General features: G+C 43.4%; 1 protein-coding gene across 1 annotated transcript in view; it reads right to left on the bottom strand.

Annotated features, from left to right (window-relative positions):
* Positions 1-18027, bottom strand: part of rnaset2l (ribonuclease T2, like) — a 67823-nt gene that overhangs the window by 6161 nt on the left and 43635 nt on the right. Inside the window, exon 8 of the mRNA XM_073028844.1 lies at positions 9468-9516. Coding sequence (XP_072884945.1) covers positions 9468-9516 — 49 coding nt within the window. The remainder of the gene's footprint in view (positions 1-9467; positions 9517-18027) is intronic.

Genomic DNA, 18027 nt, shown 5'->3' on the forward strand with positions numbered 1-18027 from the left:
AGAAGACATTGAAGCCCATAATAAAAACAAAGGATCGCATTTAGATGAGGTATAGAGGGCAATGAATTATTTTCTTCTGTTTAAAGTTACAGATAAAATGTACTGTGCAGAACAACAGTGGAAAATAACTTTTGGTTAATTGATGCCAATATCCTACTTTAAATTGAATGAATTTGACAATGCTTTATGTATAGAAATACAATATTTAAACCATTGCAAAATTTAAACATATGTTAACAACAATGTAGGAGATTGAGAGGAGATTTGATAGAGGTATACAAAATTATGAGGGGTATAAATAGGGTATATGCAAGCAGGCTTTCTGCACTGAGGCTGGATGGGTCATGGGTTAAAAGTGAAAGATGAAAAGTTTAAGGGGAACATGAGGGGGAATTTCTTCACTCAGAGGGTTGTGAGAGTGCTGCGTGCAAGCTCAATTTCAATGTTTAAGAGAAGTTTGGATAGGTCCATGGCTGGGAGATCTATGGAGGGTTATGGTGCAATGGTCTTGGGAGGTCAATGGGAGTAGGCAGTTTAAATAGTTCAGCATGGACTAGATGGGCCAAAGGGTCTGTTTCAGTGCTGTATGTTTCTATGACAATGCACATTCTGATAAATTTGTCATATTATAGTAATGCTGGTTCTTCAAGGTTGAGGTTGATGGTTCCTTAACATCGTTAAAGCCAGGGTTGGTAATGGGGACAAGCTCTCATTACCCATTAAATGCTCCCGATGGCATCTGTCTCAAATAGCCTCTGACAACCCAGTCCAGCTCCTGGCCTTCATGTGTGGCTTAGATATTAAGCCTGGCAGAATTGTTTCTACTACTGAAAAAGGGGCAAAGGTGGCTTACTGGCACCTTAAAACCAGTCACCGGGTTGTTGGGACTTGTCAACTGTAGTTGGCAGCTCATCTAGGGGAAGAAAGACTCTGATCTCAAACCTCCGCTGCCTTGTGGCTATATCCATTCATGTGGAAAGCTTCGAGAGTGAGCCCCAACTGAAAAATCTGGAACTGGAGTCCTTAAGGCAGTCCTACGTTGAGTTCAACTCCAACTAGAAACTTCTGTGATGCTACTGATGCCGAACTGTATCAGTCTCTGCAGTTCCTTTGGGCTTATCAGCTGCGTGGAGAGGGGAAGCTTGCTACAAGGTCAACAGCTTGTTCTCCGTATCGTACTGCCGAGGCTTGCGCATGTAGACAACTAAAACGCAACGTGCATGGTCAGTGGAGGCTTAATAGTAACGATATATTGATCAAGGTGTCAGAGTTCAGAATTCCGACATTCTCTGCAATGAGTCCTTCCTGTGGAATGTGTACCTCCCACAGTCCAAAGACGTACTGGGTAGATTCATTGATCATTGTAAATTGTCCTGTGATTAGGTTAGGGTTAAAAAGCAAACACATCCATCATTAATGACCTCCACCATCCAAGTTATGCTCTCTTCTCACTACTGCCTTTGGTTAGGAGATACAGGAGTCTTAGGTCCTGCTCCACCAGGTTCAGGAACTATTATTATTCTACGCCCATTGAGCCCCTGAACCAGTGTGGACGACTTCACCCAGCACAACTCTGAAATGCTTCCACAATCTGCAGACTCACTTTAAAGGTCTCATTACAACTTGTGTTCACAGTTGCTAGGGTGGCATGGCTGGAAGGACCGGAAGTAAAATAAATAAATGCGTCTTAGATTGTTAGCATATGGAGCATCGATGATGATTCAGCTGGCAATTGGTGCTGCTTGAGAAGAAGACCATGGTTTGGAAGATTATGACACTGAAAGCTGCTTGGCTCCTTTTTTGCCTCATCCTTGTCAAACAGTTTCAGTAGCATTGGAGCTTTGGTGAGACAATGTTATTGGTGCATGTTCTTGCCAACATCTGCAATAATAAATAAAAGTCAACCTATGGAGTTAGTTTTTAACTCAGTTCTTATTGTTGGATCCTATTGTAGTTAAAACTATGTTATTTACTCATCCATCTGGGAGCAGACAGTTCGCAGTGACCGTAAATCTTCACCGAAGTAACTTTCCAAATCATATCTTTCACCTTCCGCTGAGGGGATAACAGGGACTCCTCCGCCCCAAAGCTTGCAGAGTTGTTCTGTCAGTGCACACATAGTACCACAAGTGAATGACTGTGTCACACTTTTAACCGAGCTACAGTGAGCTTTCTCTACCAGACCTTAGAAAAAAAGATGGGCCCAGAAGACCCCAGAACTTTGTAACAGGAAGAACATAATCAGTTTTCTAGGCTGCACTGTTGTAAACTCGGACCACTCTTTTCTCAACTCTCTCCCAATCAATGACTCTACGTAGCTAATCTTGCACTTACCTGATCCTATAAAAAGATTTTCACCAATGTCCTCATCATTTTGCAATCAAATTCATTTGGAAGCTTTAGGGAGATTGCAGAGGAGCTTTACCAGGATGTCTTATGAGGATAGGTTGAGCAAGTTAGGGCTTACCTCTTTGGAGCAAAGGAGGATGAGAAGACACTTGATGGAGGTGTACAAGATGATAAGAGGAATAGAGCTAGAGACATTTTCCCAGGGCACGATTGGGAATAAAAGTACAGGAGGTTGTTAGAGGTAGAATTTTAACACGGAGCGGTGAATGCGTGGAATGCTCTCCCAGGGTGATGATAGAGGCAGATACATAGGGGCATTTGATAAACTTTTAGATAGGCACTTGGATGATAGGAAAATTGGAAAGCTATGTAAAAGGGGAAAGTTAGATTGATCTCAGAGTAGGTAAAAAGCTCAGCACAGCATCATGCGCTGAAGTGCTCGATAGAGTTTATTTACAGAAACAGCATGGAACAGGCCCTTCAGATGCAATGAGGCACACCGCTAGCAATCCACCGATTTAACCCTGTCCTAATCATGGGACAATTTACAATGACCAATTAACCACCACCCAGTACATCTTTGGATTGAGGGAGGAAACCAGAGCACTCAGAGGAAACTCATAGTTCAGCAGGAGAACATACAAACTTCCTAAAGACAGTGCTGTAACTGAACTCCTAGCACGAGTGCCCCGAGCAGCAATAGTGTTGCGATAACTGCTACGCTACCCTACTGCCTTTGTGTGTATATATTTATAAAATATATTGAGCATCATTTCAGGAGAATTTCCTATTTATGCCATTCCACACACAGAAAAGCAGAAAACTGTTTACACGCACTGCAGTCATATTGCACATGTCACTTGTCCAAAAATATGTCCAGGGAAAGATTTGCAATCTGAAGATAATCTGATTGAACTTAAATTTTGCCCAACCACATATCTTGATTTTTCCCATATTTATAAAACAATTCAAAGTGTGGTCATAAACATGGAGGAGGATTGCAAAAGAAAATTGTTTTATGTAATTGTTATTAAGCCTCTAATTTAATAAAATTGGTGCAAGATACATTCTTCTTAGCGTTAGTACCAAAAAGCACACATATCCATTTAGTGCATTAGAATTTGGGCCAATTCTGTTTCATCAGTCTCAATAAAATAGATTCTGCAAGATACCAATTACACCGATCCTTTGAGAATCTGTTTTCTAGGCCAGGCTGTGAAGTTAACACCTTCCATTCCTGGAGTGAAGGATTTACAGTGATGTGGATAGACTGGAGAAACTAGCCTAGATTGATTTTTCTTTTACTCAGCACAGCGATTTAAAAGTTAATTTATTAAAATATCAAATAGAGCTTTAGGTGGAATTTATAAATAGAAGTGGCTTCCTATACCTGAAGGGGCAATAAATAGGAGGCACAGGTTTAACTAAGAACAAATGCAGCTGATAAACACAAGAGATTCTGCAGAAGCTGGAAATCCAGAGCAACACCCACAAAATGCTGAAGGAACTCAGCAGGCTGGGCAGCATCTATGGACATGAATAAACACAAGAGATTCTGCAGATAGCACACACAAAATGCTGGAGGAACTCAGCAGGCCAGGCAACAAGAGTACAGTCATTGTTTTGGGCCGAGACCCTTCAGCAGGGTGTGGCACGTGGCCAAGTGGTTAAGGTGTTGGACTAGTGATCTGAAGGTCGTGAGTTCGAGCCCCAGCCGAGGCTGCTTGTTGTGCCTTGAGCACTTAACCACACATTGCTCCAGTCCACCCAGCTGAAAAGTCTAACCTCGCGATAGACTGGCGGCGTCTGATCCTGGGGGGGGGGGGTGGGGGAAATTATCAGTCGCTTCACGTCACGGAAAATGGCATAAGCATTGGCCTGATGAGCCTATAAGGCCCAGGACAGACTTTAACCTTCAGGTGAATTGAAATCAGGTGAAGGTGGGCTGAGGTAGGGGTGGTGGATTAAGTGAGAACGTGATAGGTGAAGTCAGGATGGATTGGGGGTGGGGGTAGGGGGCATGAAGTGAGGTGATAGGTGAAGGTGAAAAAGATAAAGGGCTGAAGAATGAGGAATATGAGTGGAGAGTGAACCGTAAATTAGCTTTAAGTTAAGGCTTATGTTCTTGTACAAAGTGGTGAGCATTCTGCCTCCAGAGGCAAACATCACTTCCTGTTCATAAACTGCCTTTTTACATCATTTCCTGCACAGGTTAATTTGAATTCTGACTTGAAGCACACACGGTAGAAAGACATTAATCTCCATCCACTCTTTATTTGCCCTTGAAAGAGCAATCTCTTTTCCCAAAGTTTTCTCATGAAAAACCCTGAGGAAAGCTCTTGGCTAAGGTGATTCGTGAGAAGGTGTTTTACTCCCTAACTAGTTTTGTACGCAATGCACCGGGTCGGGGGGAGGGCAGCAGAGTGAGAGTGCCCTCATGTAATGAGGCAGTAATCCCAGGCCTAAAGTTCTCTCACAGGTGGATCTAAGATATTCCTTGGCGTTATTTTGAAAACAGCAGGAATGGTATTGGTGTTCTGGCCAATATTCATCCTTGGTCACGATCACTTTGCTGCTTCAGATGTGCGCTGAGTACAGATTGTCCACCATGCCTCGCCTCCTGCACTGCAGCAGTGAAAACCTCATTGATTGAGACACACTGCGAGATGTCATGAAACTGGAATGAAAAGCTATAAAGTTTTTTGTTTTGTCCTGATGAGGCAAGGTGCCTGAGGGCATTTCAAAGAAGCTTTAGTAAATAAAAGGACAGCATGGTAACTTAGCTCATTGCACAATCGCTTTACAGTGTCAGCAATCACTGAGAGGAGCACAACCTTGTCGAGGCTTGGAGGCTTGCGCGCCTCGATGACCCAGGGAGCTATGCTGGCTGGAGTCAGGGCTTTATACTTTGCCTCTTGGTAGGGTCACCCATGTCAAACAGGTCAAAGGGAAGAGGTAAGACCAAGAGTGGTCCACTGGTCCGCCAGGTTTAGCTCAAGGCTAACAACTCTGTCTGGTCAAACAAAACAGTTATAGACACATCAATGGAGAATCCTTCTACATCTGAGTGTGATGGTGTACCCGAGTCCCCACTCAAGACTTGCATGACTGACGGTAGTGAAAACCGAGCAACTGACATGATGAAGGAAGCCCTGAGCAGCACCAGATATGAAGGACCTTCATTGCTGCCCTAAGTCCTAGCAGCATAATGGGTGGTAGAATCACTGGTTGGGGGTTCAATTCCCGCTGCCATCTCTACGTTCTCCATGTAGCTGCATGGGTTTCCTCCAGATACTCTCGTTTCCTCCGGGTGCTCTGGTTTACCCCCGTATTCCAAGGATAAATGGTTAAGTTGTGACATGCTATGTTGGTGCCAGAAGTATGGCAAAACTTGCAGGCTGCCCCCAGTACAAGCCTCAGGGACTTTATTTGACGTAAACAACACATTTCCCGATATGTTTTGATATTTTGATGTACACGTGACAAATAAAGCTAATCCCTTTCTTGTTAATACAGAGACAGAGAGCGGAATGAAATCCCATCAGGAAGTGCCCATGTCTCAGTCTGCAAACTTCAGCCCGTAGTCTCAGTGGATTAACTGGCGCCAGTGGGAGCCATATTGCTGAGTAGCTGGATGCTGCCTGTGTTCCGCCTCTTAGCTCTGTGCCAATCACATGCCGGTCGGTGGTCATGCCTTTAAGGTTAAAGGGATGAAGTTTAAAGGCAGCATGAAAGGCAAGTTTTTATGCAGAGAGTGGAATGAGTTTCGAGAGTGGAAAGACAATGTGGAGGTTTTTATTTATGTTTTTATTTATTGAGATACAGCGCAGAATAGGCCCTTCCGGCCTTTCGAACCGTGCCGCCCAGCAAGCCCCCAATTTAATCCAAACCTAATGACAGGTTATTTATAGTAACTAATTAAACTACCAAACGGTTCATCTTTGGACTGTGGGAGGAAACTGGAGCACCCAGAGGAAACCAACGTGGTCACAGGGAGATCATACAAACTCCTTACAGGCAGTGGCGGGAATTGAACCCGGGTTGCTGGTGCTGTAAAGCGTTGAGCTAACCGTTACGCAACTGTGCTGCCCTAGATAGAGGTGTGTATGTGAAGGGAAATGGGTGGATATGGAGGAAAATATTGTGAAATGTGCACTTTGCATGAATGACTAACACAGTCTTGATGACAGTCTTAATATATGATATATATTAAGACATGATAGAGGTGTACAAGATATTAAGAGGAATAGACAGAGTGGACAGCCAGCGCCTCTTCCCCAGGGCACCACTGCTCAGTACAAGAGGACATGGCTTTAAGGTAAGGGGAGGGAAGTTCAAGGGGGATATTAGAGGAAGGTTTTTCACTCAGAGAGTGGTTGGTGTGTGGAATGCACTGCCTGAGTCAGTGGTGGAGGCAGATACACTAGTGAAGTTTAAGAGACTACTAGACAGGTATATGGAGGAATTTAAGGTGGGGGGTTATATGGGAGGCAGGGTTTGAGGGTCGGCACAACATTCTATGTTCTGTGTTCTATTAACCCTCTTCTCATTGCTACCGTCAGGAAGTTACAGGGGTCTGAAGATACACAGTCAATGATTCAGGAACAGCTTTTTCCCCTCTGCCATCAGATTTCTGAATGGACATTGAATCCACTACTTTTTTCTCCCCTCTTTTAGCACTGCTTATTTAACTTTTTAAAAAAGTGCTCCTTACTGTAATTCACAGTTTTATTGTTATGTATTGCAATGTACTGCTGCCACATAACAACAAATTTCATGGCATATGAAAGAAGAGTTACAGAGAAAGATTGAATAGGTTAGGACTTTATTCCCTGGAGCATAGAAGAATGAGAGGAGATTTGATAAAGGTATATAAAATTATGATGGGTATAGATAGAGTGAATGCAAGCAGGCTTTTTCCACTGAGGCTAGGGGAGAAAAAAACCGGAGGACATGGGTTAAGGGTGAAGGGGGAAAAATTTAAAGGGAACATGGTGGGGGGGGGGGGGCTTCTTCACACAGAGAGTAGTGGGAGTGTGGAATGAGCTGCTAGATGAAGTGGTGAATACGGGCTCATTTTTAACATTTAAGAAAAACTTGGACAGGTACATGGATGAGAGGTATATGGAGGGATATGGTCCAGGTGCAGGTCAGTGGGACTAGGCATAAAAATGGTTTGGCACAGCCAAGAAGGGCCAAAGGGCCTGTTTCTGTGCTGTAATGTTCTATGGTTCTCTATGTTCTATATGACGGTGATATTAAACCTGATTCTGATTCTTGATTGTACTGGGGACAGCCCACAAACGCTGCCAAGCATCTGGTGCCAAATTAGCATGATCAAATTTAGCAAGCCTTACTATCCTGTACGTCTTTGGAAAGTGGGAGAAAACAGAAACACACGGAAGAATCCCACAGGGAGAATGTACAAACTCCTTACAAACGCTGGCAGAAGTGAACCCAGGTTGTTGGCCCTGTACTAGTGTTACAGTTCTGTTCGCAAGAGAGCCGTCTCAGAGCTGCTGAAATGTTCACCTTTCTCTGATGGTGCATCCACAGCAGGGGTTCTCAACCTTTGTTATGCCATGACACCCCCCCATTAACCGAGCGGTCTGTGGGCCCCAGGTTGGAAAACCCTGATCTGCAGTATGTCCAAACAGCGATGTAATTGGGACTTGGTGAAGAAGAGATTAAAGGCAATGAAATCTTTACATTTTATTTGGGATAGCTGTGGCTAACCAATCTCGTTAGTCATGTCTAGCCAATCTTATAGAGTTTTACGGGGAAGTTACCAGGAAAGTGGATGAAGGCAAGGCAGTGGATGTTGTCTACATGGATTTTAGTAAGGCATTTGACAAGGTCCCGCATGGGAGGCTGGTCAAGAAGGTTCAGTAGCTTAGCATTCAGGATGAGGTAGTAAATTGGATTGGACATTGTCCTTGTGGGAGAAGCCAGAGAGTGGTGGTAGATGACAAACAAGAGAGTATCTGCAGATGCTGGAAATCTGAGCAACACACACAAAATGCTGGAGGAACTCAGCAGGCCAGGCAGCACCTATGGAAAAAAGTACAGTCCACATTTCCCCTGAAACCCTTCAGTGTGGACAGGAGACAAAAAGCTGTGGAGTAGTGGCAGTAGACGGTTGCCTCTCTGACAGGAGGCCTGTGACTAGAGGTGTGCCACAGGGACTGTTGCTGGGTCCTTGGTTGTTTGTCATCTATATCAATGATCTGGATGATAATGTGGTTAACTGAGGAGCACTGTCATGGCTTGCAGAGGGATCTGCATCAGCTGGAAAAACAAGCTGAAATATGGCAGATGGGACTTAATGCAGACAAGAGTGAGGTTTTGCACTTCCTTAGGACCAACCAGGGTAGGTCTTACACTGTGAATGGTAGGGCACTGAGGAGCGTGGGAGCACAAAGGGATCTGGGATTACAGGTCCATAATTTATTGAAAGTGGTGTCACAGGTACATTGGGTCGTAAAGAAAGCTTTTGGCACATTGGTCTTCATAGATCAAGGTTTTGAGTACAGGAGATGTGATGTTATGATGAAGTTGTATAAGACACTGGAGAGGTCTAATTTGGAGTACAGTACTGTGTGCAGTTTTGGTCACCTACCTACAGGAAAGATGTGAACAAGGTTGAAAGAGTACAGAAAAAGTTTACAAGGATGTTGTTGGGTTTGGAGGTCCTGAGTTATAAGAGAAGATTGAGTAGTTTAAGATGATATTCCTTCAAACATAGAAGGTTGAGAGGAGATTTGATAGAGTTATACTGAATTATGAGGGGTATAGACAGGGTAAATGCAGGTGGGATTTTTCCACTGAGTTGGGTGGGACTACAACCAGAGGTCATGGGTCAAGGGTGAAAGGTGCATAGTTTAAGGGGAAAAGGGGAAAATTCTTCACTCAGAGGGTGGTAAGAGTGTGGAACGAGCTGCCAGTGCAAAAGGAGCATGTGAGCTTGATTTCAACATTTAAGCGAAGTTTGGATAGGTACATGGATGGTAGGGGTATGGAGTTCCTGTGCGGTTCGTTGGGAACAGGCAGCTTATTAGATGGCCTGAAGGGCCTGTTTCTATGCTGTACTTCTCTATGACTCTATGACTAGATCTTACCGTGTAGCCTTTATCACATGAGGGGGTGATACCAGCAGCAGCGAAGGCCCTGGAATACAAAGAGAAATTCACAATTAATCCAGATTAAATTAAAATAAAACCTACAAATTGGATTCTGCTTTCTTTGTGCCCTAAAGCAGTGTAGCATATAGTTTGTTTGTTCGCTATTTACCATGTTGTATGATGTGGGCAATCATAGGCTTTCCAATGACCATGATTGTTCTCGGCAAATTTTTCTACAGAATTGGTTTACCATTGCCTTCTTCTGGGCAGTGTCTTTACGAGATGGGTGACCCCAGCCATTATCAATACTCTTCAGAGATTGTCTGCCTGGCGTCAGTGGTCACATAACCAGGACTTGTGATCTGCACCGGCTGCTCGTACAACCATCCACCACCTGCTCCCATGACTTCATGTGACCCTGATCCAGGATGCGGCGGGGGGGCGGGGGGGGTAAGCACCTGACCCAGGGAAAACCTGAAGGGTAGCAGAGGGAAGGAGCACCTCACACCTTCTTTGACTTTCCTCCCCCTCACTACCAAAAGCATTTAATACAAACGGCAAAATGAGTCAAAAACTTATGAAATTGGCCAAGAAGAGGTTAGAAACAAAACAAAAGTGGTTTCTATCCAGAAAGAAGTGGCACATGTGGAGTTCCCAGCACATCACACTCAACCGAACACAGCTGTTGAGTTTTGGTGGAGCAGACTAACTTCATCCCATTTCCCTGGAAACCTGGCACCTGCAAAATGCTCCGCATCTGCCATTCAGAAGTGTTCAGCTCCAGCAGAGAGGGGAGGGAGATCCACAATATTCAGAAAAGGACATTGATGTACTTTAAAATTAACTAAACGCAAAAATGGGCATTTTATGGTGACAGGGAGCCAGAAGACTGCCAGTGTCAGTGTAAGAAAAGCTTGGCAGCGAGTAGTTTGAGTGGTCTCAAACAGGAATGAGACTGCCTGCATGATGAAGTGAAACCACGATACATTTCATACCTTACAAGACATGTCAAAGTGATTGGTATGTCATTCAAAGCACTGATCTCTCTCACTCTTTCTGTTATGTCTCTCCCCGTTTGTATGTGCATGCATGCACAACATACATATACACACAAACACACTCACACGCAGACGCACATACAGCACAGAAGCAGAGCATCATGTCGACTGAATCTGTACTGACCATCATGATGGAGCTTACCCTGATCTCATTAAAATTCTCTCCATGTTCCCCTCAGATTCCACCACTCATCGTATCTTCAAGGCCATTTGCCAATTAATTATCAAACTGTGTATTTCTGAGAAGTGGAAGGAAACTTTCTCTCTCTCTCACTCTCTCTCCCTGTCTCACTTTCTCTCTCTCTCTTTCCCTCACTCTCACCCCTCTCTCTCCTCACTTTCTCTCTCTCAACCCCTCTCTCTCCCTTCTCACTCTTTCTCTCATCCCCCTCTCTGTCCTCTTCACTCTCCCTTTCTCTCTCTCTCTCTCTCACACACACACACACACACACACACACACACACACACACACACACACACACACACACACACACACACACACACACACACACACACACACACACACACACCTCCCCCCCCCCCACCCCCCAAGTTCATCTACAGTCCACTTCACCTCTTCAATACAAACTCTGGGAAATACATTATGGACATTTAAGGATTCAGGCACATCAATGATAGAGAAAGTACAGAGAAGATTTACTAGAATGTTATCTGGGTTTCAGCACCTAAGTCACAGGGAAAGGTTGAACAAGTTAGGTCTTTATTCTTTGGAGCGTAGAAGGTTGAGACTTGATAGAGGTATTTAAAATTATGAGGGGGATAAACAGAGTTGACGTGGATAGGCTTTTTCCATTGAGAGTAGGGGAGATTCAAACAAGAGGACATGAGTTGAGAGTTCGGGGGCAAAAGTTTAAGGGTAACATGAGGGGGAATTTCTTTACTCAGAGAGTGGTAGCTGTGTGGAATGAGCTTCCAGTAGAAGTGGTAGAGGCAGGTTCGGTATTGTCATTTAAAGTAAAATTGGATAGGTATATGGACAGGAAAGGAATGGAGGGTTATGGGCTGAGTGCGGGCCAGTGGGACTAGGTGAGAGTAAGCGTTCAGCACAGACTAGAAAGGCCGAGATGGCCTGTTTCTGTGCTGTAATTATGGTTATATAGTTATAATGATTTTCTAGATAGTACTGAAGGTGACAACAATGCAGTCTTCCTGTGGGTTAGTGAGGATTAATCCTGCCATAGTCTGGCCAGAACTTTTTCTACTGATCGTTAACCCAGCTCTATACTGAGGGAGTGGAAACTCTTCCTGTTGAAAAATTGGAGGATATTTTTCAGGTGCAAGAAGGTGATCAGTTTATGGGAAGTCAGCAGATCTGCAAACACCAGTGCTTGAGATTCCTTGGTGAAATCAAAGTGATGAAATCATACTTTAAGGAAGGGCATCTGCTGCTTCCAGAATGCTTCTAGTGGTGTTGCTTGAATGAGAATCTCAACAGGTGAATGCTGGAGAAAATGTCACTAGTTGTGTAAAGGCAACCCACAAAAAATGCCGGAGGAACTCAGCAGGTCAGGCAGCATCTAGGGAAACCAGTGTTCTTCTTCTAGTTGTATCCGCGCCCTCTGAACTTCAGTGGTGTTCAGGCAGCTTTTGGCTACTTCTTAGTAATAGTAGTAGTACGATCACTCAAGTTGAGTCTGATGTTCTCCTAAGGGGTTGTCTACTGGTGGGTCTACAGGTGGCTGTAGAGGCTGATCTGGGATCAACGTATTTTGGTGCAGTGTGGACACGTCTGAAGCCACCAGTCAGATCTTCTGATGTTGATTGTACATTCACTTTAGGTTCAAAGTTCAAAGACCATTTATTATTAAAGTATATGAGCCATATACGGCCTAGAGATTAGTCTCCTTACAGGCAGCCAGAAGACAAAGAAACTCAATAGAACACATTAAAACAAAGGAAGATGTCAAACACGCAATGAGCAGAAAACAATCCCAAACTATGCAAACAGCCAAAGCAAGCAACGTAAGTCCACGAAACAGCCATGAAACCAGTTATCACTACAGCCAACCCAGTAGCCCGTTATTTGCAGGCCACAGTAGTGAACCAAAATGATGTGGTCCTGAGACTTGTTTCAGAAGGTCATGGTTTCTAGAAGCTTTAACTGTAATTTATGTTAGTTCCACAGAAACGGACACTGTGGTCATTTGGACACTGGCATATGATCAGATATAAATTGTGGTCAGAGGTGCCGAATTTAAGTTTGGACATTGGCATATGATCAGATATAAATTGTGATTGGAGATGTCCATTCTAAGTTTGGACATTGGCGTATGATCAGATATAAATTGTGATCGGAGGTGTCAATTCTAAGTTTGTTATTAGAGTGATTTCACTGGGCAGAGATTAACAGTGCAGTGAACTCCAAATATAATCAAAATGGATCTAGTGGTTTTTATAATTAGTCACATCATTGTGGGTGACAAATGAGAGTTCTCAGAATTCTGTTTTGCTTATTAGTTGATATCTGATGCATTTTCATAGCCTATATCAAAATATCATGTGTCAGTAAAGAGTGATTTGCCTGCATAATGCTGCTGCAGTCTAGTCACAGATGAACCAGGCTGCATGGCTGTTGCATAAAACTAGAATTGTGGAGATTATTTCCAATCAATGGCATTGAGAACATGATCACTGGGTTTATGTTCAGAATGTAACAAAAACAGAGAGAGAATTTTGTCTCATAATTCAATCTCTGCTGCCTTTGTTAGGAACAGGAGAACTGATGAGGACTGAAAACCATAAATCCACAGCACCTGAAAGCATGCACCCCAAGGAAAACCTCCACACACTTTCAACACACTCGCACATTTCTACAGATGTACCTTGCAAAACATTCTAACTGGTTGCATCACTATTTGCTATGAAGGGGCCACTGCACAGGAGCAGAAAAAGCTGGAGAAAGTTGCAAATTCATCCAGCTCCCGGAACGAGTGGCAGGGTGTAGATACATCTCTACCAAAGGAGGTGTAAGATGCTCCTTCCCTCCGCTAGCCTGCAGGTCACCCTGGGGCAAGGTGTAGCACCTGCTTATTGGTGGACGGTCGTATGAGCAGCCGGTGCAGATCACAAGTCCTGGTGATGTGACCACTGATGCCAGGCAGACAATCTCTGAAGAGTATTGATAACGGCTGGGGTCACCCGTCTTGTAAAGACACTGCCCAGAAGAAGAGAATGGTAAACCACTTCTGTAGAAAAATTTGCCAAGAACAATCATAGTCATGGAAAGACCGTGATCGCCCACATCGTACGACATGGCACATAATGATGATCACCCATAATGATGCCCTCTTTTCATTGCCATCATCAGGGAGGAGGTACAGGAGCCTGAAGAGACACACTCAATGTTTCTGGAACAGCATCTTCCCCTCCATCTTCCGACTCCTGAATGAACAATGAACCCATGAACTCTACCTCATGATTTTCCCTTTTATTTGCTGCTTTCTTAATTAAAAGAAATATATATAAATTACAATAAGCATTTGTGTGTGTATACATCTCTGTCTGTGTGTATGTCTATATATATATAGTTTTTATCATTATATATTGCAGTGTACTGCTGCCACAAAATAACACATTTAACGAGAGACATCAGTGACATTGGACTCAACTCTAAAGTTTTGAACGAGGTTCCTGTGAAGATAGAGAAATGCTTCGGTTGTCATTTTCCATGATATTATATAAGGGAAATAGTGTTTTTTGATAGGGTTTGCTCAGGTTCTTTGAGGATGTAGCAAACAGGGTGGAGAAAGGGGAAACCAGTGGATATCATGGATGTGAAGTTCCGTGACGAATGGATTGAGGTATTGTATTGTTATTTTTCCTGTAGTTTAACTTTCCTGTGCTTCAAGATTCAAAATTACTTATTGCTATTCTTCAGTACATGAGTAAAAATGATTGTTACTCTGAATTCCATGCAGCATTAAAAACACAATAAGCACAAAGAACACAATAAATATAAATACATAAAATCAGGTTATATATACAGACTGATTGCATGTATGTACATAAACTGATGCTAGGTACAGGAGTATCTCACAGGAAATGATAAAGCCTGTTCAATCACCTACTTACACTCAATGGCCACGTTACTAAGCACACCTGCTCGTTAATGCAAATATCTACTCAGCCAATCACGTGGCAGCAACTCAATGCATAAAAGCATGCAGACATGGTCAAGAGGTTCAGTTGTTGTTTAGACCAAACATCAGAATGGGGAAGAAATGTGATCTAAGTGACTTTGACCATGGAATGATTGTTGGTGCCAGATGGGGTGGTTTGAGTATCTCAGAAACTGCTGGTCTCCTGGGATTTCATGGAGAATGATGAGAAATTCAAAAGAAAATCCATGAGTGTAAGTTCTGTGGGTGAAAAGACCTCGTTAATGAGAGAGGTTAGAGGAGAACGGCCAGACTGGTTCAAGCTGACAGGATGGTGACATTAACAGAAATAATCACATATTACAGTTGTGGCATGCAGAAAAGCATCTCTGAACATGTAACATGTCAAAACTTGAAGTGGATGGCTATAGCATTCACTCCTGTACCTAATAAAGTGGCCATGGATTATATGTATAATACTATAGTTCAATGAATTTTGCAGTAATTACTGTACAGTTTCTGTATCTTTCTAGAAACTTCTCAGTTTTCTGTAGCAGGTGTCACACCACTTGAATTTGGCTATTTTACAGGATAGTTGTTATCTCTGGAATTTCGTTATCTCTGGTTTGAGTGTGAGATGACTGTAACTACTTTGTCCTTCATTCATGTACCACTTAATAAAACTGCTGGCAATAAGCTTTATGCCTCATTCTTGACTTTCAAAGAACCTCTGGATCACAAAACTATCAGGATCCGGTGGCGAGGAAGGCAAATGTGATGTTTGAATTCATTTCAAGAGGACTTGAATATAAAAGCAAGTGTGTAATGTTGAAAGTTTATAAAGCACTGGTGAGGCCTCACTTGGAGTATTGTGAGCAGTTTTGAGTCCCTTATCTCAGAAAGGATGTGGTGAAACTGGAGAGGGTTCAAAGAAGATTCATGAAAATGATTCTGGTAATGAAAGGGTTACCATATGAAGACCGATTGATGGTTCTGGGACTGTACTCACCGGAATTCAGAAGAATGATGGGGGTGGTTCTCATTGAAACCTATTGAATATTGAAAAGCCTCAACAGAGTGGATGTGGAGAGGATATTGCAATGGCCAGAGGGTGCAACCTCAGAATAGTGGGATGTCCCTTTAAAACTTTAGCCAAGTTTGGTGAATCTGTGGAGCTCATTGCCACAAGTGGCTATGGAGGCCAAGTCATTGGGTAGATTTAAGGCAGAGCCTGATAGATTCTTGATTAGTCAGGGCATTAAGAAAGGCAGGAGATGGGACTGAGAGAGAAGTGGATCAGCCATGATGAAATGGTGGAACAGACTCGATGGGCCAAATGGCCTAGCAGAACTAGGTCATGATACATTTATATTAGTGGTTCACTTACCAAGCAGTTTTTAGGATAAAGGGACTGATATACAGCGGAAAGGCTGAGCAGTTTGTTCTGATACTTTCCTAGCAAGGAAGGTTAAGCAGAGTAGCTCTATACCATCTTGTTTTGAGAAGAATGAGAGGTTTCCTGTTGAAACATACTAAATTCTAATGGACCCTAATATGGATGTAGAGGTGATATTTGGTTTGCATTCAGCCAGGTGCTGTGGTCTCAGACTGAGTGGTCGGATATTTCAGTCTGAAGTGAGATGCAGCTTCTTCACATGGATAGGGTACTTGACTCGGGAAAGTTTAGATTTTGATGCTAGTGAAATACTAGCACCACACACAACTCAACGCTAATCAAATTATTTCCACTATATTGTATCTTGCCTCAGGGCTTGTGGGATGAAACAACATCAGCTTTTCTGCTAAGTCAGGGCTTCCAAACCCTTTTTTAATGCCATGGATCCCTACCATTAACTGAGGGGTCCGTGGACCCCAGATTGGGAGCCCCTGTGCTAAAGAGTGGAAAGGCAGTAAATAGCATTAAGTGCTTTGGTTCCAATATATCCAAATATTTTGCATGTGCATGAAATCTGCTTTTTCAAACCAGCTGCAGGTCCTCCCTGCATTACAATTGCCTGATTTATTGACAGCTGTGCATAAGAACATTCCCATTAAGTATTATTGAGTTCAAATGAGAACCAGTTTTAGAGAGAAAAAAAAGCCACATGCTCAAAATGCTGGAGGAACTCAGCAGGCCAGGCAGCATCTATGAAAACGAGTAAACAGTTGACGTTTTGGGCCGAGACCTTCATTAGGGCTTCATCAAGACGAGAGGTCGGAGTAAGAAGGTGGGGTGGGGGGAGGGGAGGAAGAAGCACAAGGAGATAGGTGAAAGGGGTGGGTTGGGGGAATGAAGTAGAGCTGGAAAGTTCCAGAAAGAAATACAGGGCAAGAGGAGGGGGAGTTTGATAGGAGAGGACAGAAGGCCATGGAAGAGAGGGAAGGGGGTGGAGGACCAGAAGGAGGTGATGGGTAGGTAAGGAGATAAGGTGAGAGAGGAAAGTGGTGAAGAAGATGAAGGGGCGGGCAATTACAAGGAGTTTGAGAAATCAATGTTCGTGCCATCAGGTTGGAGGCTACCTGAGCGTGGCTTCATTGAAGGCCATGGATGGACATGTCAGAATGGGAATGGGAAGTAAAATGAAAATGAGCGGCCACCAGGAAATCACACTTTTTCTGGTGGACAGAGTGCAAGCACTCAGCAATGCGGTCTTCTAATCTATGTTGGGTCTCACTGATATACAGGAGGCCACAGAGGGAGCACTGAACATAGTAGATGACCTCAATGGACTCACAGGTGGAGTGTCTCCTCACCTGGAAGGACCGTTTGGGGCCCTGAATGGTAGTGAGGGAGGAGGTGTAGCACTTGTTCCATTTGCAAGGATAAGTGCCAGGAGGGAGATCAGGGGGGAGGGATGAGTGGACAAGGGAGTAGAGTAGGGAGTGATCCCTGTGGAAAGCAGGGGTGGGGGGGGGGGAGGAGAGGGAAAGATGGACTTGGTGGTGGGATCCCATTGGAGAATGTGGACGTTATGCAGAATAATGTGCTAGATGCTTATTTAGTTATTATTATTATTATTATTATTATTTCCTCTCTTTGTATTTATTTGCACAGTTTGCTCTCTTCTGCACTCTGGTTGAACGCCCTAGTTGGGCAGTCTTTGATTGATTCTGTTATGGTTGTCATTCTATAGATTTGCTGAGTATGCCCACAAGAAAATAAATCTCAGGGTTGTATATGGTGACACATATGCACTTTGATAATAAATTTACTTTGAACTTTGAAGTTGCTTTGGTAATTGACAAGCGATTGTTTTTGGTAATCCTTGTGCAACGGTAGAGTGTTAAGCAATTTAACATCCACTGATACTTCAAGCCCATCAAAACCAGCCACTGAGCATGGAATATCCTTATCTTGTACCATTCTAGTTAGGCACAAGA

This window comes from Hemitrygon akajei, chromosome 25, assembly GCF_048418815.1.
Source record: "Hemitrygon akajei chromosome 25, sHemAka1.3, whole genome shotgun sequence".
In the NCBI taxonomy this organism is placed as follows: domain Eukaryota; kingdom Metazoa; phylum Chordata; class Chondrichthyes; order Myliobatiformes; family Dasyatidae; genus Hemitrygon; species Hemitrygon akajei.